The 25,436-nt window shown below is 45.4% G+C and overlaps 2 protein-coding genes across 7 annotated transcripts in view; both read left to right on the forward strand.

Moving 5' to 3' along the window:
* Positions 1-21,121, forward strand: part of TPD52 (tumor protein D52) — a 78,508-nt gene extending 57,387 nt beyond the window's left edge. Inside the window, exons 2-8 of one of the 5 annotated variants that reach the window (XM_070392645.1) lie at positions 235-350; positions 5,504-5,652; positions 7,032-7,133; positions 8,146-8,172; positions 16,365-16,406; positions 17,857-17,917; positions 18,177-21,121. In XM_070392645.1, the coding sequence (XP_070248746.1) occupies positions 235-350; positions 5,504-5,652; positions 7,032-7,133; positions 8,146-8,172; positions 16,365-16,406; positions 17,857-17,917; positions 18,177-18,296 (617 nt within the window). In that variant the 3' untranslated portion in view covers positions 18,297-21,121. The remainder of the gene's footprint in view (positions 1-234; positions 351-5,503; positions 5,653-7,031; positions 7,134-8,145; positions 8,173-16,364; positions 16,407-17,856; positions 17,918-18,176) is intronic. The other 4 variants (XM_070392646.1, XM_070392647.1, XM_070392648.1 and 1 more) reach the window with 4 other exon arrangements.
* A 3,587-nt stretch (positions 21,122-24,708) lies between these two features.
* Positions 24,709-25,436, forward strand: part of MRPS28 (mitochondrial ribosomal protein S28) — a 93,260-nt gene continuing 92,532 nt past the window's right edge. For both annotated transcript variants that reach the window (XM_070392650.1, XM_070392651.1), the window contains exon 1: positions 24,709-24,950. In XM_070392650.1, coding sequence (XP_070248751.1) covers positions 24,735-24,950 — 216 coding nt within the window. In that variant the 5' untranslated portion in view covers positions 24,709-24,734. The remainder of the gene's footprint in view (positions 24,951-25,436) is intronic.

Genomic DNA, 25,436 nt, shown 5'->3' on the forward strand with positions numbered 1-25,436 from the left:
ACAAATGCTGTGCTTTCTAAATTCCAGCTTTGGCAGAGTCGAAGCTGGTGGTTTTTCGTGGTTAGCGCCAAGTCTCCTGTGGCCCTTTCTGGGCAAACTGGGTTGGTTCAAGGGGCAGACAGATGATGCGTGATCCACCCTCACTGCGTGACTCTGGCTGGGTCGGGGGCGGGCGTAAAGGAAGACCGTGCTCAGCTCGCATGTCTTACAGCCTTTCTTTGTAACCCCGATAAGGTCTGCTGAGAACAGACCCAGTCCCCGAGGCTGGAGAGGATGCTGCTGCCACGATCAGTGTCACGGAGACCCTGTCCGAGGAGGAGCAAGAAGAGCTGAGGAGCGAGCTTGCAAAGGTAGGGGAGCATTCCCTCCGGAACTTGCACTTGAAATAAAGCGCCGTTTGGTTTTCTGAAGCCCTTGGTAACATCTTACAGTCAGTTCCGAGGGAGAGAAAGCAGCGTGTGTTCACTTGTTCTAGAGCGGGAAGACCAGGTAGAAGAGAGAGAATCACTTTGTTTTTGCACGAGGGAAGGTATATATGGGTAACGTGGGTCTGGAAGGAGGGTGATGAGAAATGGATGAGACGGGTCTTCCTACGTTTAATACCCTTAGCTTTTTGTCTGCATCCATGACTTTGTTCTACCCTGCGCTGTGGTTTGGATGTAGGCACCTTTGAACCTCTCTCTCTCTCTCTCTCTCAAAATTAACCATTTATAGTGCACAGTTCAGTGGTGTTTAGCACAGTCACTATGTCGTGCAGCTGCCACTTCTGTCTAGTTCCAAGCATTTCCAGCACCCCCAGAGGAGACCCACATTCATTAAGCGGGCACCCCCAGGGCCTCCCTCAGCCCCTGCTGATCTGTTTCTATGGATTAACCTGTTCTGGATATTTCATAGAAATAGAATTTTTTGACACGTGACCTTGTCCCTGGTTTCCGCCGTTCAGCATGTTCGTGGGCGTCCTCCTCCTGTTGCATGTGTTGGTTCTTCACTGCTTTTCATGACTGAATGATATTCCATCGTCTGATTCTGCTGTATTTTGTTTATCCATTCATCCACCCGTGGACATTTGGGTGTTTCCACCGTTTGACTCACAGATACCGAGGCACATTTGTGTAAAAGGACTTGTTTGCGTACCTAATTTCAATGCTTTTAGCTATAAATTTGGAGATGCTGTGTCATGGTTATTCCACAGGACTCTTTGGGGAGCCATCAAAACTGTTTTCCGCAGCAGGGACACGGTTTCACATGCCCATCAGTACATCCTTGTGGCCAGCGTTTGCCATTTTCTGTCTTTTTTATTATAACCATCCTAGTGAGTGTGAAGTGATCTCTCATTGTGGTTTTGATGCTGTTTCACTGGTGACCACTGCTATTGAGCATCTTTTCTTGGGCTTATTAGCCATTTGCGTATATTCTTTAGAGAAATGTATATTCTGATCCTTTGCCCAGTTTTTCAAAAACTTTTTTTGGTCTTTTTGTTGTTGAGATAAGAGCTCTTTATGAGATTTGCAAGAAAGTGTGTGATTTTCAGATGTTTCCTCCCCTTCTATATGTTGCCTTTTCTTTTTCTTCATAGTGTCTTATTGCACAGAAGTTTCATATTTTGATGAAGTCCAGTTTATTTTCTCTTTAATTGCTGGTGTTATATCTAAGAACTTATTTCCAAAACTCAGATCATGAAGATTTATCCATGTTTTCTTCTAAGACTCTTAGAGCGTATATTTAAGCCTTTGATCTATTTCGAGTTAATTTCTTTTTTTTTTAATTAAATCTTTATTGTTCAGATTATTACATTAGTTACTCTTTTTTCCCACCATAACTCCCCTCCACCCAGTTCCCACCCCACCCTCTGCTCTCACTCCCCACCCACTGTCCTCATCCATAGGTGCACGATTATTGTCTAATCTCTTCACTCACCCCCACACCCCTTTCCCCCGCCCCAAGAATAGTCAGTCCATTCCCTTTCTATGTCCCTGATTCTATTACAATCACCAGTTCATACTGTTCATCAGATTATTTATTCACTTGATTTTTAGATTCACTTGTTGATAGATGTGTATTTGTTGTTCATAATTTGTATCTTTACCTTTTTCTTCTTCTTCCTTTTCTTAAAGGATACCTTTCAGCATTTCATATAATACTGGTTCGGTGGTGATGAACTCCTTTAGCTTTTTTCTTATCTGTGAAGCTCTTTATCTGGCCTTCACTTCTGAATGATAGCTTTGCTGGATAAAGTAGTCTTGGTTGTAGGTTCTTGGTATTCATCACTTTGAATATTTCTTGCCACTCCCTTCTGGCCTGCAAAGTTTCTGTTGAGAAATCCGCTGACAGTCGTATGGGTACTCCCTTGTAGGTAACTGATTTTCTTTGTCTTGCTGCTTTTAGGATTCTCTCTTTGTCTTTTGCTCTTGGCATTTTAATTATGATGTGTCTTGGTGTGGTCCTCTTTGGGTTCCTTTTGTTTGGGGTTCTCTGCGCTTCCTGGACTTGGAAGTCTATTCCTTTCACCAGGTAGGGGAAGTTTTCTGTCATTATTTCTTCAAATAGGTTTTCAATATCTTGCTCTCTCTCATCTTCTGGCACCCCTCTAATTCGGATGTTGGTACGCTTGAAGCTGTCCCAGAGGCTCCTTACACTATCTTCGTATTTTTGGATTCTTTTTTCATTTTGCTTTTCTGGTTGGGTGTTTTTTGCTTCCTCGCATTTCAAATCTTTGACTTGATTCTTGCGCTCCTCTAGTCTGCTGTTGGGAGTCTGTATAATGTTCTTTATTTCAGTCAGTGTATGCTTAATTTCTAGTTGGTCCTTTATCACAACATCGAGGGTCTCACTAGATTTCTTGAGGATCTCACTACATTTATCGGCGGTCTCACCAGTCTTCTTGAAGATCTCACTACATTTATTGGCAGTCTCACCAGTCTTTTCGAGGGCCTTATTAAATTTATCGGCGACTTCTAGACAGTTCTTTAAAGACCTTAAAAGTGTGATTTTGAACTCTATATCCAATAGTTTGCTTTCCTCCAATTCTGTCGTTTGTGTCCTGTTTCTTTGTCTCGGCATTTTTTATGCTTCGCTGTGTCGATAGAGTGCCTTTCTGTACTAAGTGTCCCAATTACCTGAGGTAGACACTCTTGGTGCACCCCCTTGTGGGCTTTGTGCACAGTCTTGTTGTAGTTAAGCCTTGATTGTTGTAGTTATCACTGTGAGGAATTGACCTCCAGGCCAGTTGGCTGTGAGAATGAGCTGTGTCTGCAGTGGGAGAACTTCTGTGCTGGAGACACCCCTCTGGGGCTAGACTTGCTTCGATGGGGCTTTGGTGCTCACTGAGTCTGCCCCCTGAGTGTGTCTTTTATGGTTCCACTGAGCTGCAAACTGGATGGTCCCACTCTGACCTCTGGGCTTCCTGGCTCCTGGATCTCTAGGGAGGTGCTAATCTAGCCTTTGCCTGAGGCTATCCAGCAAAAGTCTCCCTGCAGGGCTTGGGCGGGGCAGGTCTCATGGGATCAACAGGGCGGGGTTAGCAATTATGGCTGCTCTCAGTCTTGCCCTCAGAGGCTCTGCTTCTCAGTGTCCCAGTAATCACTGCAAGCCCCACGGAGAGAAAGCTGCCCTAGGGTTCTGAGCGATGCCAGACAGTCCCGCTTCTCTGGTATGAGTCTGGGTCCCTAGAGACTCACCCGGAACTGGAGCTCAGAGCCTGAGACTCCCTCCCGATTGAAAACGACAACCGCACCCTCAGCAGCCAGCCCGCTCCGCATGCACTCCGAATCTTAGTATTTTACTTCAGCACTGCGCCTCCTCTGAGCCTCGGTATGCTTTTCTCTTTTCTTCTAGTTGTAGAACTTCCACTCAGCCAGTCTTCCTGTGGTTCTGGATGATGTCCATTCTGTCTTTTAGTTGTATTTTTGAAGTGGTTGTTCGAGGCAGCAAACTCCGGTGTTTACCTATGCCGCCATCTTGGTTTCCTTCTTGAGTTAATTTCTGTATATGGTTTGTTGGCGTACAATTGTTCCTAGTACTATTCTCTTTTAACCTGTAAGGTCAGTAGTGATGTTGCCACTTCCATTTCTGATTTTAGTTATCTGTGACTTCACTTTCATTTTTTGTCATTCCAGCGAAAGGCTTGTTAATTTTGTTGATTTCTTTAAAGAACCAGTGGGTTCCTTAATCTTCTCTGTTGTTTGTCTGTTCTCTGTTTCATTTACCTTCACTCTTATTGTTATTATTCCCTTCCTTCTGCTAGCTCTGGGTTTGGTTGTCTTTTCTTTTCTTTTTTTTCTAGTCCTGTAAGCTATACCATCACATTGAATTGAGTCTTGCTGTTTCCTACATGTAGGCCTTTAGAGCTGTCAGGTTCCTATGGCACACCCCTTCCCTGCGCCCCGTAAGTCTTGTGTTGTGGTTTGGTCCATCTTGACCTAGATAAGATGGACAAGTTCCTAAAAACACGTAAATGGTCATAACTGATCCTCCCAAAACACACAAAATCTGAACAGACCCAGAACATGTAAAGAGATTATATCAGTAGTCAAACAAACCTCCCAAAAAAGTACCAGACCAGATGGTTTTACTGGTGGATTTTACCAAACATTGGAAGAATGAGTGCCAGTGAATTCTCCCACAAAAGAGAAGAGGTGAAGCCTTCCTCACTCATTCTAAAAGGCGGGACTAGCCTGATCCAAAAATGAGACCCATGTCAGCCTCGCCGTGTCCTGCCTGTGCTCGGCTTCCTCACCGAGGTCTTTCCCGCTCTGCGCCCGGGTGCCTCAGTGTCTCAGCCAGAGACTCGAGAGATGCCTCGATGAGCCAGGTACCTCCTCACACCAGGCACCTCACTGTTGTTGGCCACACGGGGGGCCGCTGTCCTTGGAGCCGGGCCCGCTTCCCACCACCTCCCTAAGGCTGGTCAGTCAGCACCAGGCCCACAGGGACGTCCATGGGGACCGGCCGCTCAGGGAGACAGTGTGATTTCTTTGTGGCTGTGGCTTTGGCAGGCACTGGGGTGACATTTCCCATACAAACGCATATGGTGTATGCAGAGAGGTTGGATGTTGTGCATGTTTTGGTGGGAGATGGAGATTAGCTTGAGTTGAGTTTGCAAATACTGGGTTTTCCAGGCATTCGAGGAGCAATGTCCAGCAAGACATGTGGGCCAGAGGTCAGGCGAGGGGTGTTAGGATGATGTGAATATTACCTGTGTGGAGGTTTGAGTCCTAAGCCTGGGAGACAGCTGAGTGAGGACGTACAGGGACAGGGGAGAGGGTGCAGGACTGCTGAGGGCACGGCCACATGGAAATAGCGGGAGAAGAAAGAGAAGCCTCACAGGAGAGAGGAGCACATCACCATTTATTTAACAGCGTAGCCTATGTTACATAGCAAGAGACAGATACAGTGGTCAAACAGCGTTTCGAAATGACGTGAGGATTTGGAGTACAGTTTTGCACTAACAACCTTACCTCGTCGAATGACCTTGCTGTGTTCTCACCCCAACCTCTTCCTGCAGGTGGAAGAGGAGATCCAGACTCTGTCTCAGGTGCTGGCCGCGAAGGAGAAGCACCTGGCGGAGATCAAGCGGAAGCTGGGGATCAGCTCCCTCCAGGAGCTCCGGCAGAACATTGCCAAAGGGTGGCAGGACGTGACCGCGACGCCTGCGTAAGTCCCCTGGACCACACGCTGGTCTGGAGAACTAAAGGGCGCCTTTGCCCCTTTTGTCTGGGGAGAGACTAGAAAGGCAGCAAGGACGGTTCTGCAGCTTGTCTTTGTACTAAGCCGAGCCCTTTCCCCTAGTTCTCAAGTGTACCTGACTCTCCTGTGACTTCAGCCTTCCAGACTGTTTCAGGGACTAGAAAGAAAACCAGCCTCAACATGAGTCAAGGAAATATCGTTTAAGTTCCAAAAGCATTAGGTGTTGACTTGCCAGATCCGCACATGGCATTTAGTTCTCGGTGTAACAGGATAGAGTGGGTGGTGAGAGAACTCTGGACCAGGAGATGGGACCAGGGAAGTTGCGAGTACATACCTGTCAGAAAGGGGGAGGCAGGGTCCTTCTGCCCTGCTCTCCACTTCCCAGGAGACTTGCGGGTCAGCACCTCTGACAAGTGCTGGCGGCAGAGGCCCGCCCCTTCATCTTTTCGTCATTTGGATCACGGGATGCGTTTTGTTTCCGACACGAGGAGGAGCACAAGTCTAGCAATAGATTCCGAGCTGTTCTCTCTGTCACCTGCACTCAGTCCCACCTGCTGAGCTGGGACCCGCAGCAGCAAGGCCCACTGATCTGACATGACTGCACCAGGGTGCCCACCCTAGGGGCCCCCTTTCTGCCCAGACATGGAGGCAGTGGGGAGACACGCAGGAAACCATTAAACTGCGTTTGTTTTTCATATCGATCGCAAAGGGTTGTTCTTTCCTATAATGTGGATTCTGGACCCCTTTGCTGTGGGTACCGTATCCTTTTGTTTTGTTGCTGCTTTCCCCTTTGCTAATCCCTGGGGAGATGAGAGAGGGAGGCGGTGAGTCATCCCTGCGTGTCCCAGCCAACATCACAGTCGGGTGTCACGGTTATTCTAAATATCGGACCTTGAGGTTCTCTGGTGAGAGTCCACCAGCTCTTAGCTGGTGGCTCTGCAGATGTGCAGCATTCGGCTATTCTTTATGCTCATTCGGTTCATTTGGATAATAAAGTGCACGTGACTGACCTTGCTTCTGGCCCCTTTTTAGGAGAGAAACTGGTAGAAGGTGTGTGAGGAATTTGATTTCATTTTTGTTTCGTTTGGCTTACCTGGCAAAGGCAAGGGTAAGAGGTGTCCTTTCTTTCAGCCTCTGGCTCATTGTCATTGTTGCTCTGGGACTACTTTTAGCCCTCGCCCTAACCTTGCCCTTCCCAGGCCTCTGTCCTTCTGGCTGTCCACAGTGATTGTTAAGGATTTGGATGCCGTGATGAGGCCGACCGGTGGTTGGGAAGCATTTTAGATGTCCTAGAAATAAAGGTTCGCTTACTTTTCTTTGATCTGTTCTGTTATACTTCCATGCAGATACAAAAAGACGTCTGAAACCTTGTCTCAAGCCGGACAGAAAGCATCGGCTGCTTTTGCATCGGTGGGCTCGGTCATCACCAAGAAGCTGGAAGACGTAAAGTACGTCCTGTTTTTTTCTGGCTCATTCTGTGGCTGAGGCAGATGGCAATGTGCTGTGGGTGCCTCAGTGCCCTGGCTCTGATTCCTGGTAACCCTGGATTCTGTGCCCGGGCAGCGGGCCCTGCAGGTCCCCCAGGCCTGGCCCTCTAACCTTTAGGTATAGTGTTCACAGTAATCACCTTATGAATTCATTTAAAGTTCTTGAACAATTCTGGTTGTGAACTTTTGTCATTTGAGTCTTCCTGATCATATGGAGTTAGTATGCCCCTGTGGTCGCAAGTTGTAGTCGTGGGCCAAGCGTGGTGTCTCCCTGGGGGTGAGTCCAGGAGCACCAAAGCGCATGCGTGGCCTGAGACCTGCCTTGCCTTCTCCGTGGTGCGTTTTCACACAGCAGTGACACTGTAGCACGCTCACCTGTGCACGGCTATGCACTAATTTATAAGCTGTATCTGTGTTCCTGCTTATGCCCAAATCTTGATTTTGCACTGTTGCTTTTTATTTTCCATTTCTGTTGAGTCTGCAGAATTTTCCTGGCCATGTTGATAAACCCGCTTCTCGTGTGTGCCCCCACCGCGTGGATTAGAGTAGCACTGGAAAGGCTGGATGTGGCTTTGATTGGCTGTGCTGCTGTTGGCATGAATGACTTGTTTTAAAAACAAAACCCTTAGATTGCATGGCTCTGTGCTCTTCATTTGTGGGGACAGATTTTACAACCAGAATTTTGTTGGCTGGACAACTTTGGCAATCCGGGTATTAGTAGCCTTTGTACGCAGAATGCCAAAGAACTTGCTCTTTGCATTTGTTCTGCCGTTGTCTTGAGCATAAGGTGATGAGTGCAGCGTCCTTGAACCTGCTCACTATGACAGACCCCTGTCGTGCTCTCAGCTCCTATCATGCTGTGTGGCATTTCAGAATCCAGCTCAAACCTGACTTTGGAAAAGGGGGTGATTGAATTGTTTTAGATTTACCCGAACTTCCTTTCTTTTTTAATGCTGGCTCTGGCTTCTTGCAGATTGCAAGCCTTTTCCCACTCCTTTAGGTAAGGAGCGTCCGCGCCGTCAGGCGGCTCAGCGGTCGTCTGACGCGTGTGCTTCCTTAGGTTGTGGTGCCGAGTTGGATGGTCGTGTTCGTCCACTGCCTGACTTTCTTGCATTTGGAATACTTTTCTCTCTGGTGCTGTTCCTGTGTTTTAAGGGAGGGTTTCTTGTAGACCATGGGTAATGAATTAAAAGAAGTGTTGGACATTGTGGTTCAAGGGCTATGCATATGATTTTGACATTTCTTTTTTACTTTCATTTTTTTAAAGAAACCTCTCTGCCATGGTGTGCAGAATCCCTCCCTTCTAACATCTGACTTGGTTTGGTGCTTTCATTTCTTTGGTACCCTCGTAAGGATGTGTCTGCCTGCTCCCACGTGCACTCGTGCCGGCCTGGCTCGCACTGGCAGTTTCCGTCTCCTACAGCGCACTCCGAGTGTTCTTTATGTATGTGGCAAACTATACATACGATAAAATGTGTGTATGGTAAAGCACACATAAGATATAATATGCTATTACTCTGCACTTTTTAGTACCTATTTTACTAGGTTAAAGTTTTTACTATTATTTCTTTTCTGTCGTTATATTCTTTAACTGTGCACACAGGGACGTTTCCCGGGCGTTAAAGGGAAATTAAAGTCTATTGGGCCAAAAGGGAAAGCCCATCAAAAAGATGTCAGGCCACATGGTGCCTTCCAGAAGGAGCCACCGCGATGCTGAGGGCACCACCGCTCGCCTGCGCCTGCCCGTACAGATGGCTGAGCATTAGTCAGGAGGCCAGGGAGGAGGGGTCCCCCGAGTGCAGGCTGAAGGCTGAGTGGTCACCATCTCTGTCCTGCTCATGCGAACGGTTTTCTCGGTCACTCGCTATCCAGCTGTTTGTCTTCTTAAGCAAACGGGACTTATGGCTGAGGCCCTTCTGTCCTGGGGACACAGCCCTGCAGGTCAGAGTAAATGACAGGAATAAATGAAGTCTAAATATTGAACCATATAAAGCTAAAATTGTGCTTTAAAAAAGCAAGAAGTCAGTGATAAGGGATTCTGTATCTTCAGTGTTCAATTAAAAATGGTCTAAGTCAGTGGTCGGCAAACTGCGGCTCGCGAGCCACATGCGGCTCTTTGGCCCCTTCAGTGTGGCCACGAAGTTTCAATCTCACTGTACGTGCGCGCCCGCACATGGTATTTTGTGGAAGAGCCACACTCAAGGGTCCTCAGTTTGCCGACCACTGGTCTAAGTGATAGAGACTAAAGAAAAAAATACAAACAGTCAATGAAAATAAGAACTGGTTCTTTGAAAGGATAAACAAGATTGATGAACTATTAGCCAGACTCACCAAGAAACTAAGAGAGAGGACCCAAATAAACAAAATCAGGAACGAAAGTGGAGAAGTAACCACTGACACCACAGAAATACAAAGGATTGTAAGAAAATACTATGAACCACTATGTGCCAACAAACTGGACAATGTGGATGAAATGGAAAAATTCCTAGAAAAACACAATTTCCCAAAACTCAATCAGGAAGAATCAGAAAACCTGAATAGTCCAGTAACAACTGATGAAATAGAAGCAGTAATCAAAAAAACTCTCAGCAGACGAAAGCCTGGGTGTGGATGGCTTCACAGGGGAGTTTTACCAGATATTCAAAGAAGAACTAACACCTATACTTCTTAAACTATTCCAAAAAATCCAAGAGGAAGGAACACTTCCAAGCTCTTTTTATAAACCCAGCATTATCCTAATTCTAAAACCAGATAAAGACACTACACCGAAAGAGAATACAGGCCAATATCCCTGATGAACATAGATGCTAAAATCCTCAACAAAATATTAGCAAATCAGATCCAGCAATACATTAAAAAAGATCATACACCATGACCAGTGGGATTTATTCCAGAGATGCAAGGCTGGTACAATATCCACAAATCAATAAACATGACACATCACATAAACAACTGGAAAGACAAAAATCACATGATCATATCAAAAGATGCAGAAAAAGCATTTGACAAAATCCTACACCCATATTTGATAAAAACTCTCAGCAAAGTGGGAATAGAGGGAGTATATCTCAACATGATAAAGGCCATATATGACAAACCTACAGCCAACATCAGACTGAATGGGCAAAAACTAAAGTCATTTTCCCTAAGAACAGGAGCAAGACAGGGATGTCCACTTTCACCACTCCTGTTCAACATAGCACTGGAAGTGCTAGCCACAGCGATCAGACAAGAAGAAGAAATAGAAGGCATCCAAATTGGAAGGGAGGAAGTAAAACTCATTATTCTCAGATGACATGATATTGTAAAGTAGAAAACTCTAAAGACTCCACCAAAGAACTACTAGACTTAATAAAGAATTTGGCAGTGTAGCAGGATACAAAATCAACACCCCAAAATCAATGGCTTTTTTAGAATAATGAATTCTCAAAGAGAAACTAAACAAACAATTCCTTTTACCATTGCAACAAAAAAATTAAGATACTTAGGAATAAACTTAACCAAGGAGGTAAAAGACTTGTACTTGGAAACCTATAAGACATTGAAAAAAGAGATAGAGGGAGTTATAAACAAGTAGAAGAGTATACTGTGTTCATGGATTGGTTGAATTAACATCATTAAAATGTCCATACTATGCAAAGCAATCTGTAGATTCAATGCAATCCCCATTAAAATACCAACAGCATATTTCACAGATCGAGAACAAATAGTCCAAAAATTTATATGGAACCAAAGAAGACCCTGAATAGCTGCAGCAATCTTGAGAAAGAAGAACAAAGTTGGAGGAATCACAATACCATATATCAAGTTATACTGCAAAGCCACCGTAATCAGAACAGCCTGGTACTGGCACAAGAACAGGAAGATAGATCAATGGAACAGAACAGAGACCCCAGAAATCTACCGAAGCCATTACACTCAACATTTGACAAAGGAGGCAAGAGCATACAATGGAGTCAAGACAGTCTCTTCAGTAAATGGTGTTGGGAAAATTGTACAGATACATGTAAAAAATAAAACTAGACCACCAACTTACACCATACACAAGCATAAACTCAAAATGGATAAAATACTTAAACATAAGATGGAAAACCATAACAATCTTAGATACCAGACATATCTCATAGCAATATATTTACTGATACAGCTCCTAGGACAATGGAAACTAAGGAGAAAGTAAATAAATGGACTACATTAAAATAAAAAGCTGCACAGCAAAAGAAACCATCAACAAAACAAGAAAGCCCACTGCATGGGAGAACATATTTGCCAATGTTAATCCGATAAGGGTTTAATCTCCAAAACTTATAGGGAACTCATACAACTTAACAAGTAAGACAAACCATCCAATAAAAACAATGGGCAAAGGACCTAAATAGACACTTCTCCAAAGTGGACAGACAGAAGGTCAAGAGACATATGAAAACACGCTCAAAGTCACTGATCTATCAGAGAGATGCAAATCAAAACAACAATGAGGTACCATCTCATACCTGTCAGAATGGCTATCATCAACACATCAACAAACGACAAGTGCTGATGAGGTTGTGGAGAAAAAGGATCCCTCGTGCACTGCTGGTGGGAATGCAGATTGGTGCAGCCATTGGGGAAAACAGTATGGAGTTACCTCAAAAATTAAAAATGGAACTCCCATTTGACCCAGTAATTCCACTTTTAGGAATATATCCCAAGAAATCAAAAACACCAATCAGGAAGAATATATGCACCCCTGTGTTTATAGCAGCACAATTACAATAGCTAAGATTTGGAAACAGCCTAAGTGCCCATCAGAAGATGAGTGGATTAAAAAACTGTGGTACATCTACACAGTGGAATATTACGCAGCTATGACAAAGAAACTCTTACCATTTGTAACAGCATGGATGGACCTGGAGAGCATCATGCTAAGTGAAATAAGCCAGCCGGAGAAAGATAAATATCACATGGTCTCACTCATTTGTAGAATATAATAAACAACATATACTAATGAACAAAAATAGATCCAGAGACACAGAAGACTGTCCAACCTCAGAGGGAAGGCAGGGGGTGGGGGTGGGGGTGGGGGTAAGAGATCAACCAAAGGACTTGTATGCATGCATGTAAACATAACCAATGGACACAGACAGTAGGGGGGTGAGGGCCTGTGCTGGGGTGTGGGAGCAGGCTGGGAGAGGTCAATGGGGGATAAAAGAGACCTATGTAATACTTTCAACAATAAAGATTTTAGAGTGCTCAGGGAAGACAAACAATCCAGTCAAAAAATGGGCAAAGGACCTAAAGAGACTCTTCTCCCAAGTGGACATACAGATGGCCAAGAAACATGAAAAAATGCTCAAAGTCACTGATGTATGCAGTAGTAAAAAAGAATCTCTTACCCTCTGAGACAGCATGGAGGGACCTGGAGAGTATCGTGCTAGGGAAATAAGTCAGACAGAGAAAGACAAGTATCACATGATCTCACTCAATGTGGAATCTAAGTATCAAAATAAACTGGTGACGGAGTGGAGCCAGGGACATGGAAGCATGGAGTAGAGTGCGGAATCTCGGAGGAAGGCAGGGAGGGTGGGCGGGTGGGTGGTAGTAATCAACCAAAGACCTTGTGTGCATATATGCATAACCCATGGACACAGACAATACAGTGGTGAAGGCCTGGGGGGTGCGGGCGCGGGGGCTGGAGGGTGTCAGTGGGCGAGGACATGTGTAATACTTTCAACAATAAAGATTTTTAAAAAATGGTCTAGTGCTCCAGGTAGTGGTTTCAACAGTTTTTTCTAAAGCTATGTGAGTCCTAATACATCTTCAGTCCCATCCTCCATCCTGCAAACATCCAGGTGGCTGTTGGGGGCAGGTCCAAAGCACAACCACTCACCCATCTGGTTCCTTTGGGAAGAACTTGAACATCTTGGGTGGATGGAGCGGGAGGAGAGTGGGGCCTGGCAAGGAGCTGGGAATGGAGAGCTCTGTTCCTACCTGGTTACAGACAGTGTTAGATGTGATCTGAACACAGACCTGAAAGCGTGTGGTGCTCTGGAGAAATGACGTTGCATCCGTCTGAGCACTGCTCTCTTTCTACTTTGGAAAGAGCCAGCGAATGCATGAGGGGGAGCCCCATGCCGCTTCAGCGCTTCACCGGAAAGGCACTGAGTGTCGCTGCTCCTCTCCAGCGCCACCCGCAATCCCTTCTCTCATCTTTAAAAGAACATTACTGAGCTGATGTGCTCCTCCTTTGCCAGCCCTGTCTTTAATGATCTATTTCATGCCAGTATGTGGAAGTTAAAGTAAGGCTTTTGATTAAAACTTGGAAATGAGAGCAGTAAGATTGTCTTTTGAAAGCTAAATTTGATAATTCTTACAGATTAAAACTTGGGGAAAGTCATTTAAAAAATAATTTCTAGGTCAAGAAGTCCTGACTGTAATCTGATTTAATGTGTTCATCTAGAATAGAAAACATATGAAAACATACCTAATAGGAAACATATGTGAAGAAAAACACATCTTTTATTTATTTTTAAAAATATATATTTTTGTTGATTTCAGAGAGGAAGGGAGAGGGAGAGAGATAGAAACTTCAACAATGAGAGAGAATCATTGATTGGCTGCCTCCTGCACGCCCCCTACTGTGGATTGAGCCTGCAACCCAGGCATGTGCCCTTGACCGGAATCGAACCCAGAACCCTTTGGTCTGCAGGCCAATGCTCTACCCAGTGAGCCAAAGCAGCTAGGGCAAAACCACATCTTTTAGATCAGTGAGTTGCAGAGGCAAATACAAGCCATGTGCCCCGAGGACCCTGCAGGGAGAGGGAACTGGGATAGTTTCTCTCGCAGCAGCAGGCGCGTCCCTGGAGTGGCCGGTTAATCCTGTTAAGTCCCCTTTGTTCTGGCTCCTCACTCACCCAGAGGACAGGGGCAGGCATCTGTCTGCAGGAATTGTGGGAATTCTGCTGAATGGAATTGTTAGGCTCAGCAGCAGTTTTTATTTTATGTGGTCAATCAATAAATTAGCACTTGGGATTTGGATATCTGTCTTAAGCCACGAGCAGGTGTGGGGGAGGAGGGGGGAGGAGCGATCTGTTTTTGATGCCCTGAGAGGCAGGTGCAGTGAGTGAGGGAGGCGGTGAGGAGTGTTAGCCTGGAGGCCCTCTGGGGCAGCCAGCTTTCCCGTTGGTGAGTTCAGATCCAGCCTCTCGTTTGCTTACCTTCTACATGTATGTGCTTAGCACTGACTCTTGCTTTAATGTTTTGAGAAAAATACATTAAACCACTCCTTGGTTCTGGTGATGAACATCGAGGTTAGAGTTTTTAATAGCGTATATAATAATTCAATAGCCTCATTAGCAAGTATTTTTGGTATACATAAGAGGAAGTGCTAATTTGTCTTTATTTCCAAAGGAGATTTCCTTTTTTTTTTTTAAACGTGTTTCTTTGTATAAACCTATAGCTGTTTTTTACTTGTATTGGGCTCCTCTGCGTTCTTGCAACTGGCACCTGGTCCCCAAAATGTCTTCCTGGACATTTGAGCTCAAGTATCTGCCACTGACTGACAGCGGCTGAGTGTCCTGATCACAGCTTCTCTGGAACGAGAATCCCAATCGTCTGAGCTCTTTTTTCCCCATTCAGTCCAAACAGTTTGTACATCACCAGGAGGGTGGCTATGGTCCAGGTGTCATGTGACATTGGCCGAAGTGGCAGTGTGGCTGTTTGGCTGTAGGCAGCTTTTTTTAGGGTCCCCAGGAGGGGCCAGTAACATCTGGAATCCTTCTATTGATTTTTATTAATTTCTTTCCTTCAAATATGGATCCAACATCAAGCAGGCAAAGAATTAGCAGATTTCTCTCAGAATAGATTCCCACCGTTCTAGGACAGAGAGAATGCTGTGTGGGTCTTTTTCTGTGTTATGAAGGCATTAAGTCTGAAGATGTCCAAGTGGTTGGTTTACTCATCATCTTGACTACACCAGCTGCCAGCATATATTGATTTATATCAAGATCATACTTCATATTATTACATATTAATGCAAAGCTAGTTTTGGGGAGCTACACTGGAAACACGTTGTCACTTGTAACAGCTGAGTCTTTGAGAAAATTAAATCTCTCTCTCACACACACACACACACATACACACATGATTTTTAAAAAGGAATAGAGAATTAATACCTTAAATTGTCCAATTTACCCAAAGGAAATTATTTACCAAAAATGCTGTCAGAGTGTTCTAAGCCCAGTAACAGCATCAGCAGGATTCCTGACTGTGAGCCCAGGAAAGGCCTTCTTGTGAGGTGGCCTCTGTGGGAGGTGGCTGAGAGGAGGCGACCTTGACCCTGAGCGGTCAGTGAACGCATTACCCTTGAGTAAGAAGTTGGTCCTAGTCAAACAGGGGCCGAATGTTATGTGAATGACCATTAAGAACATTTCATTTAATTGATGTGAAATACAAGTGTCTCTTACTTAGAAAACTGGTGTGACTACTACCAAGGAGGCATATGTAAATCACTTAACATCACCAAATAGGCGATTCGTTTTGAACTTTCCTGTTCTGGTGACAAATAATACGTGGGAGAAAGATGGCCGAGGAGCCCTCCCCTGGCCTGGCTTGTATGTGTGTGTACCTGTATGTGTGCGCACTGATTTTTGAGGGGAGGTGGCGAGCATTAAATTGGGAGTCCCAAAGACCTGGGTTCCATTTTTAAAAAAAATATATTTTTTTATTGATTTCAGAGATGAAGGGAGAGAGAGGTAGAAACATCAATGATGAGAGAGAATCATTGATCAGCTGCCTTCTGCACGCTCTCTACTGGGGATCGCTCCTGCAATTGGGCATGTGCCCTGACCGGGAATCCAACTATGACCTCCTTGTTCAGAGGTCAACGCTCAACCACTGAGCCAAACCGACTGGGTGATCTGGGTTTCATTCTTGATTCTGCCGTAACCTTGTACTTCTGAGCCAGATGCTTGATGCCCAACAGATGCAATTTCCACCATGCTGTAAACATGCAAGGTTGAATTGTTGGCTGTTAACTTCTGGCTCAGGAGTAGAAGTATATATTAGAGTAACTTTGACCCCCTCCACCTCAAAAAGTAGATAATTCTTCACAGTGCCACAGGAACATGCTTCTAAAAGCCGACTTCTGTTTGTTTGATCATGTCTCATCACCCGTGTACTAACTTCATTTTTCTCTTTTTAATGCTGCCTTAGTATACGCTCCATTCAGCATTCAATTAGCATGCCCGCTATGAGGTAAAGTATATTTTTACAAAGTGTTGTTGGTCTTCTGCTTTCTTAGTCTTTGTTGAGATGATCACCAGGAACTTTCTGAAGTAGAAGCCAGAGTTCTCCCTAAACAAGCCGCTGCTTTAGGCTCTGGATCAGTTTTCGGCTGCTCCTCCTATCACAATAGGATGGGTGTGAGAGCTCCATTAAATGCTGTGATTTCTTAAAAAAAAATAATTGTTTGTTTTATTTTGTAAATCTATTGTTTTATATCTGAAATCCGTTTCATTGAAAATATGACCACGACTCATCAAATAAACCCTTTCTTCTCACAAATGCTGGTGCCCGGACCTCCGTCCACTGTAGCTCACTCACACCCCCCTTTCTCCACCCTTTGTTTCCAGGTCCCTCATCCCACAGGGACGTTTGGAACCACCCGTGACTTAATTCTGTCCTTTTTCACCAGGATGCCCTTGCAAATCCTACATGTCAGGGCCTCACCTACCTCCCTAGAGAGGCAGGTGGAGGGTCTCCAACAACCTGTTTGGCTTCACTGTCATTGGGCAGCAGAACCACCTAGAGGGCTTGTTAAGGGCCCCCTGCTTGCCATCCCCACCCCCCACCCCGAGTTTCTGATTTTGTCCGCCTAGGGTGGGACCTGAGAATCCGCATTGTGAACAGGTTGCCTAGAGCTACTGATGCAGCTAGTCCGGGACCACACTTTGGGACTGGCTGCCCATGGGCACTGTGCAAGGAGGAAGGCTCTGTCCCCTCCCTCACCTTCATCTTGGTGGCAGGAAGGATATTCGAGGTTGGGTGGATAGTGACATGCAGCCACCCCATGGGAGTGACCAAGGCACTACGATCCCCCTGGATGAATGTGGATGGGCCTGAAGGTGTGGGAGGGGCTCTCCGTGGGCGCAGAGCTTCTGCCCCGGGGCAGCTTTGTGCAGAGGCCGAGCCAGGTTTCTGGGCTCCTTCCTCCTCTATTATGAAGCCCCCTGGGGAGCTGATCCCTGTTACAGGACCGCCTCCGGTTGGCGTTTCCTGCTTGATGATGTGGATTCACACAGGAGTCGTGCCAGGCAACGTGTGGACTTAAACGCGAGTTCCAGAGCGTGGTGCCTTAGCCAGGCTAAACTGACCTGCGGTGACACGTTGGTCGGGGAAGTGACAAGAGTTGGTGTGTTACCTGACCAGTTGGTGTGTTACCACACATGCACTTGACTGTATCTCCGTTTATATGTCTTAGACTGGCTTTGTTTCTGGACCAAAAGTATCACTGTAGAAATCTTAGACTAGAAGTGGACAGTTTTCCACAATACACCTGTGTGTGCGCCTGCACGCCTGTGGGGTCGACAGAGATACCTGTTCTTTTGCTGAGAGTAATGGCTAAGAGGAATACAGTTAACTAATGATGGTTTCAACATTTGTGGCTTTCTTTTTTTACTATATATATATTTTTTTCTCTCCATAGAAACTCCCCAACTTTCAAATCATTTGAAGAGAAGGTTGAAAACTTAAAGGCAAGTAGAGAGGTGAACATGTTTTTTTTGTTATTTTGTTTGCTGCCCGAACTCTCTTTGGTGTGGGTAGATTACTATTTTAAAGAACTTTAATAACTTTATTATTTACATGATTAATACATTTAAGGTGATCAGTTTTAATCAGTGTTTTGAGTGTATGTTGTAGCATGGTAGCATCCTAAATGCTGAAAAGAAAAGAAATGTGTAATTTCTTAGAGACAGCTAAGTGTGTGTTTCATGATGTCTCTTCCTTTTTGAACTTCTTAAAAAGTCTAAAGTAGGGGGGACCAAGCCTGCCGGCGGTGATTTCGGAGACGTCTTGAATTCGACTGCCAGTGCTAGTGCCACGGCCACGGAGCCTCTTCCAGAGCAGACCCAGGCGGGCCCGTGAGGGCCTGCCGCTGTCCTGCACCACTGCCAGATGCTGCCAGCGAGACCCAAGCACATCTTGTCAGCGTTCATCGCCGTGAATTCCCACCCCATGTGCTTTCATTTCGCCTTATGTATTCCTTTGACTAAATAGTCTGTGGGTTAAACAAAATAAAAATATCTCCACCTCTGTCCCTGGGAAACACCCTTCAATGTGCCTTTCAGGCCCTTGACGTAGGAAGCACCATTACACAAACACGGGTGGTACCCGGGGACCCTCGCTAGGATGATTGGAGAAGCAGCAGGCTGTCAGCATGGCTTTCCTGCTTCCCCAAATCGCTCTGGATCTGGGATGCCAGTTTGGTCTTTGTCTTCTATATCATTTTCTTTTCCTCCTTTTTCAAACCTCTTTAAGTTTTCTGAATCCTGGTTATTAAAAGTCTTGGCATAATTTCCTTCACCTCCAAGGGAAGAACTACCAGCTGCAGACATTGTGGAGTAGACATTGTTTGGTGTGAGGTTATCTTATATCTTGGGTGCCTGAAGACAGAAAACTAAGTACATCAGTTCTACATCCCACTAGTTATCTATATATATAAAAGCCTAAGCAACCCTTATGACCGAATGACCGGAAAGACCAGTCGACCAGTCACTATGACGTGCACTGACCACCAGGGGGCAGATGCTCAAGGCAGGAGCTGCCCTCTGATAGTCAGTGCGCTCTCACAGCCAACCTCCCGTGGTCCCTCCCCCTGTTTTTCCCCCCTGGCCAGCAGGCCCCGATTGACTCGGCCCTGATTGGGACTGGGCGAGATGGCCCCGATCGGCCATGATTGCCGGCCCATGCACCGGGCCTCTAGTTGTTTTATAAGTGACAATATGTACAGTAATTCAAACTCCTTAGTGACTGGAGAGGGATCCCACATCTTTGTCACCATTTGTGACAGTAATCATTTCAGTGCACTGGTTCTTATGCCACTTACATCACCCTGTTTTTCACTGGATTAAAGTTGTGTTTCAGAGTATGCAGGATAACATTCTGAATCAAGCATGTTGTATTATCAGTAGGTTGATATAGGAACACTCTCTTCAAATAATCAATTCAAAAGCCAGAAGTTTTTTAGACCTAGTTAGAGGTAAAAATGCTAAAATCAGTCACTTTAGGGAAATCATTCCTGTCTTCATTTAATTCATTTCCCACCATTTAAAAATAAGAAGCACACAGAATTATCTAATATAATTTGAACAGATTTTATACTAAGGGGTTGGTGATAACTCCACAGGATTTAATGCATTAATAAATATCAACTCACCATTTTCTACTGACATGTTTTCAGTGTGTTAGAAATTATTACATGATTCTGCAGACATTGTGCCCTGCTTCAAACACTGCGTGTCAGGACTGAGTGCACCAAATGCTCTGGAAGGAACTGCATGGAGGCATGTGCTCTGTTAATTGTAACAGCTACTGATTCGTCACCACTACCTTTTCCTTCTGCTGTGTATGGTTATGGCCTACAATGTTGTATTTGTTATTTATCAAGTTGTGATAGTTTTATTATTGTTTATGCCAGATGTTAATTGCCAAGCTTGGAGTGACCTAAAGCGTTTTTAAAAAGCATGGCTAGATTCACTTGGACAGAAATTATCTTAGGAAACCACATTTGAAAATGCACAAGTGTTGACTGTTCTCAAGTAACATGCTGCCCGTCTTGATTATTAGAGCTTGTTAGCACTTTAGATGCAATAGGAACTCTGCTCTATCATGTGTAAAAAGCTTAATAAATTCTGTATGCCAATAGTATAGATCTCGATATTCCTATGAGACCAATGGTCTGCAAACGGCTTGTTGTATTAAATAATTAGTGGGTGTCTATGCTAAAAAGGGGGGGCGTTGTGTTTTACCATCCCCTTTAAATCATCACTTAATGGGATTAGGCTAACATATTATAAATTATTTCCTTATAGAGGATTTAAGGCGAAGGTCATTGCAGCATTGTCCCTGGGGAGATCTGTAGAAATATGTTTCTTTTTTAAATAGAAATATTGTGGTTACTCAGCAGAACTGTTAAGTTATATTTTTCTACCAACTATGTCATCTTTAAGTTTTTTATCACAGTACCTTTTCATCATGTTATTTCTTGAGCATCCTGCTGTTACTATCTTTTCAACAAGGCAAAATGGAGTAAGACGGCAACTTTTTAGTTAAGTGAAATATCCTCAAGTCTCTTTAGCTTATGCAGAGAAGTGATAGAAATGGGGTAGAAATGGGATGGGTGTGCGGGGGTATAGGCGATGGCTGTGAAAGGAGAAATCAGAGAATCACTACACTTAATCTAAAAATGATTTAATCTATTGCATAGTAAGTTGCCTCTTAAAGTAGTCAAAGTAGGGGGAGGGTGAATTTAGAAAAATAGACATGGATTTGGAAATATTATTCAAAGTGGTCTTTGTGAGGATTCCATGTTATGAACTCACAGTTCCCTCTGTTGTGTTTTATGTTTGACACTAAGAAAACAGCAACTTGAGAGCAAACTCTCAGATATTCAAGGATTCAAGAAGCTTCAGAGGAGAAAACCACCTCTGAAATGTCCCCTTCTTACAAAGGAACTGTCTTTGGTTTATGGAGTTTGTGGGAATAAACAAAGAATTGTTTTGCTTATGAGGCCAAAGTAATCACTGGGAGAGAACTCACTGGATTATCATCTTGGTAACTCAAACTACTGAAATAGAGAAACAAGCATGTTTAATTTGGGGTCACTATTTCTGGATCTGTTAATCAAGAAATGCACACTGTCTATTTTTCTTTTGTATAGCATTTGAAAACAATAAAAATTCTATACTTTGGGTTTGGGTCGTCTTGTATGTGTCACCTCAGGTGGGACAGCTTCTCTCCAGACCCTCCACGTCCTGGACATGGAGAAACACAAGCAGCTACCAAACAAAACTGAATCAGTGACTCCAACGGGAGGCTGCGTGCTGTCCACCCAGAGCCTTTGCAGGTGGATGTGTGTGTATGTGCCAGAGCGGGGGCTGGGGAAGGCCCTGTCAGGATCACATCGATTTCTCGTTTCTTTTTAAAAATAATTTTATTGAGGTATAATTGACATACCAAAATGACTCAAATTTAAGGGTACAGTTTAATGTTTCAACATATGTACACATTCACCAAATCACCACCACAATCGACACAGTGGACACTACCCGTTGCCCCCCTCACTGGTTTCCTGTGCCCTTTTGTTACCTCTCCCTCAGGCCCTTCTCCTTGATCTGCTTTTTGTCACTCGTTTGTGTTTTCTAGAATCCTTTATAAATTGGATCACACTGTACACATTTCTTTATAGCTCTGAAAACCCAGGTGAAAAATCATATTTTGCCCTGAGGAGACATTTGTCTACTAACTAGTGAATGTCCCCTTGTGATTTGATTAATTATATGGACTATGTGAGGTTACAGTTACTATAAAGCAGTATCACTTTTTAAAAATTTTTTTTATTGATTTGAGAGAGGAAGGGAGAGAGAAACATCAATGATGAGAGAGCATTGATTGGCTGCCTCCTGCACGCCCCCTACTGGGGGTCATGCTCTTGACCGGAATCGAACCCAGGACCCTTCAATCCACAGGCCAACGCTCTATCCACTGAGCCAAGCCAACTAGGGCAAGCAGTATCAACTTTCAAGTAAACTTGCAACCTTAGATTTCACAATTTTCATATTGTCCTCATTCTGAAATACAAATGAACCAAACTAAGGTAAAATAACTCACTGAATTGGTAAGCCACCCGAGGGTGGGGTCTGCAAATGCCAGTCACCTGCCAGGATTTCATATTTAGAGAAAAGCTTATAAGGCAACTAAAATCCTTGCCAACTCTCATATGTAATTTTGATGTTACTTAGTGAGATTGGCTGGTAGTGGTTATTTTAATGTGGTTTTCCTAGAATACAGCAAAAAACAGTTTTGTTTGAATATTTTTAAGTGGGTAATATCTTTCATTTTAACACTCCCACTTCAGCGTGCTTTAAAGTCTCCCCCTTGGTTTCTAGGCTTGAACCTCTGTTCTTATTTTTCAGTTTGCCTCTTTCCTGGTATTCTCTTCTTTCAACTCCTTAAACGTTATGCCTGTCTCCACTCATCCTCTACATGAACTCCCTAATGATCGTATTCTTTTCTATGGCTGAAAAGACTTGAAATACTAACATCTCCCCATTGTATGGCTAGCCCTATCCTTTTCCCCAGGTTTTCATGCAAGCTTAAGAGGTATGCATTTCTAATCACCTCCATATTGCCACTGGTAGTCACTCTTTATTGAGCTTTCAATAAGTGCTGGCATTGTATGTTCATTTCCTTTAATATTTTACTCAAGGATGTGGCAGCATCACCTTTTCATAGATGAGATCACAGCCAGGGGATGTGGAGCCAGGACTTGAACTACTTCCTATTCACTTTCCTTGCCATTGGCCATCTCTAATGTTTTTACAAAGCATACCTACTACTCGCAAGCGATAGGGGGAACGGCCTATATAATAAGGTGTGGCTCCAGGGGTAGAGCAGGGTCAGAATCTGATGAAGACACTCCATCAGAGCTGAACAGGCAAGGACCGTGTGCGGATACCTCCTTGCTGATATGCCCATCCTCCCATTTGGTGCTCTGATGCTGTACTAAAGGCAGAGAACTTAGCACAACTTGAAATCAGCTGATACAAACTCACTCATATATTAAAAACTTGAAGATTTGTCCCAATACCTGTTAGAATCCTCAAGGAATTTATCATCTGGCTGAGGCAGGACAGGAACACAGTACGTCTGTTATTTAAGAGCTGGGATATTACTAACCCCATTTGTCCTGTAGATACTGATGTAGGTTTACACACACTTCCTTAAATTTAACACAGGGTCTAATAATTTAGTTTTACCAGTGAGGGAATCAAATTAACATTAAATTGGGTTGCCTGCAGTCAAGATTAGTCCAGACTAGATTTAAGGGTTCTTTTTAATTTAATTTTTATTGATTTCAGAGAGGAAGGTAGAGGGAGAATCATTGACTGGCTGCCTCCTACACGACCCCCACTGGGGATGGAGCCAGCAACCCAGGCATGTGCCCTTGACCAGAATCAAACCCGGGACCTGTCAGTCTGCAGGCTGATGCTCTATCCACTGAGCCAAATTGGCTAGGGTGAATTAAGGGTTCTTAAGGTCACAGGCCAATGTTCATTGTAAGTTACCACACTTCTCCCTAAAGTAGAAGGAAAGAGCAACAGCCATACAGAATAATACAAAATGTCTTATGCAAGATGCAAGTAATGGCCAAGGAAATACATGGTTTAAGTGCCCTGAAGGAAGAACTCACCTGGAGTGGAATTTATCTTAAGCCCCTTAACTGAGTTTGTAAGGATTGCCTTACAGTTGGCTAATAATGTCTGTAAATATGCGATTCATACAGTTATGCACCATCCCGAGGTTAGTTTACTTCTGGTGTTTTGTATTTTGTCTGACCGTGCAGTTGAGAACATAAAGGCATTATTAAAACAGGGCTGTCTCACAGAAAAATCCCTCCTGCCAAAGTGCCTGCAAGTAAACTGGGAAGGGTGCTTGCCGTCTCCTCTCAAAATCACTAATTACAGATAAGTAATTACAGAACTAATTAACATGATTGTTGGGCAGAAGATGGTTGGGCAGCTTAATTCGTAAACACTTGTTCAATATGGGATTGGGCTCGGCTTTGAAGAGTGTGGACAACACCTGTGAATTAACATCGGGGGAAAAACTCGGAGAAAAATCACGAGTGAGGGTGGGGCCTCCGGTGGCGCATATTTAAGCCCATTCCGGAGCCTCAATCCCTAGGAGGGCCTAGGAGGGCTGTAAGGTGTGGGGATGACAAGCGGGTCTCGGGAAGCCTCGTGTTGGTGAACGTGGGTGGACCGGCGCAGGACAGGCAGAGACCAACTGGGAGCAGGGTTTCACAGATGTCCGAGGCCGGTGTCGGCCGTCCAACAGCAAACTGGGCGCAGACGCTGAACAAAATTACTGTAAGTCCACCCATGGCGTATTAAATGCCCAGTGGCATAGCGAATACCCGGGAGCCCGACCGTGCGTATTTGGGGTCCGACAAAGACCCGAAGAGCGGTGGGGGCCGAGCCTTGCGGCCACCTGGGCACACGCGCAGGCGGCGGGACAGCATTGCAGCGGGACCAGGCCCACGCGATGCCTGGGAGGGCGAAACTCCTGGGGCGAAAATGCTGTCCCCGCTAAATGAAGCGGACCGCGGCCGGCACGGGACCTCCAGCCACTGACTAATCCAGCCAGGTTCCCGGCTCCCCTCCAACTCCGCGCATGCGCTGGCTACACCGCGCCCCGCCCGCAGGTAGTGCTGTGCGGAAGTGGGCGGGGCGACGGAAGCCCCGCCCGTGACCTGCGCGCTGGCGGAGAGGTTGAAGGTCAGAGGTTCAGTCTGGAGCCGTCATGGCGGCGCTGTGTCGGCCCCGTGCCGTGACTGCGGAGAGTCGTTTCCTGCGCGTGTTCCTCTTCTCTCGGCCCTATGGAGGCTCGGGCGCTGAGAGTGGCTCCGGGAGCCAGAGTTCCGAGTCCACGGAGGACAGAGCGCGCCCCGGCGGCTTCGCGAGCGCTCTGGAGCGGCACTCGGAGTTGCAGCGGAAGGCGGAGCCCGGGCGGTCCCGGGTGAGTCGCGGGAGCTGTGCCAGTGACGTGGGAGGCGGGGCCTTGGCGGGGGCGGAGCCCGGGGCGGGGGCGGGGCCTGGCGCGGGGAGTGGAGCGCGGAGCCCGGGCGGAGCCCGGGGTGGGGGCGGGGCGGAGGTCCTTGGCGGGGCCTGGGGGCGGGGCTGGCTTGCTTCTTGGCCCACTGGACACTTTGAACAGAGCGCGCGCTGTTGTAGTTTCTCCTCTTTTTCTGGCGCTTTTGTGCGGCATTTACATGCTGGACCTCGCGCGTGTCTTCTGATGCGGGCTGGGGCGACCCCTGGACTCGGAGGCGAATCGGACTCACACCGGCGAGGCTGGGCTCTCTGCTTGTCTTGTAGCTCCAGTGCGGTGCTTGGGCAAAACAATCTAAGCTGTCAGGGCCTCACATTTCTGTAAATGACAAGAAAAAAATTCCCATCTGACTCAGGCAATACTTTTGTAAATACGATAGAATTACTAGAGAAA

The sequence above is a fragment of the Myotis yumanensis genome, unplaced genomic scaffold (genome assembly GCF_028538775.1).
Source record: "Myotis yumanensis isolate MYYU_CA2020_CCGP unplaced genomic scaffold, mMyoYum1.0.hap1 SCAF_15, whole genome shotgun sequence".
NCBI classification, from domain to species: domain Eukaryota; kingdom Metazoa; phylum Chordata; class Mammalia; order Chiroptera; family Vespertilionidae; genus Myotis; species Myotis yumanensis.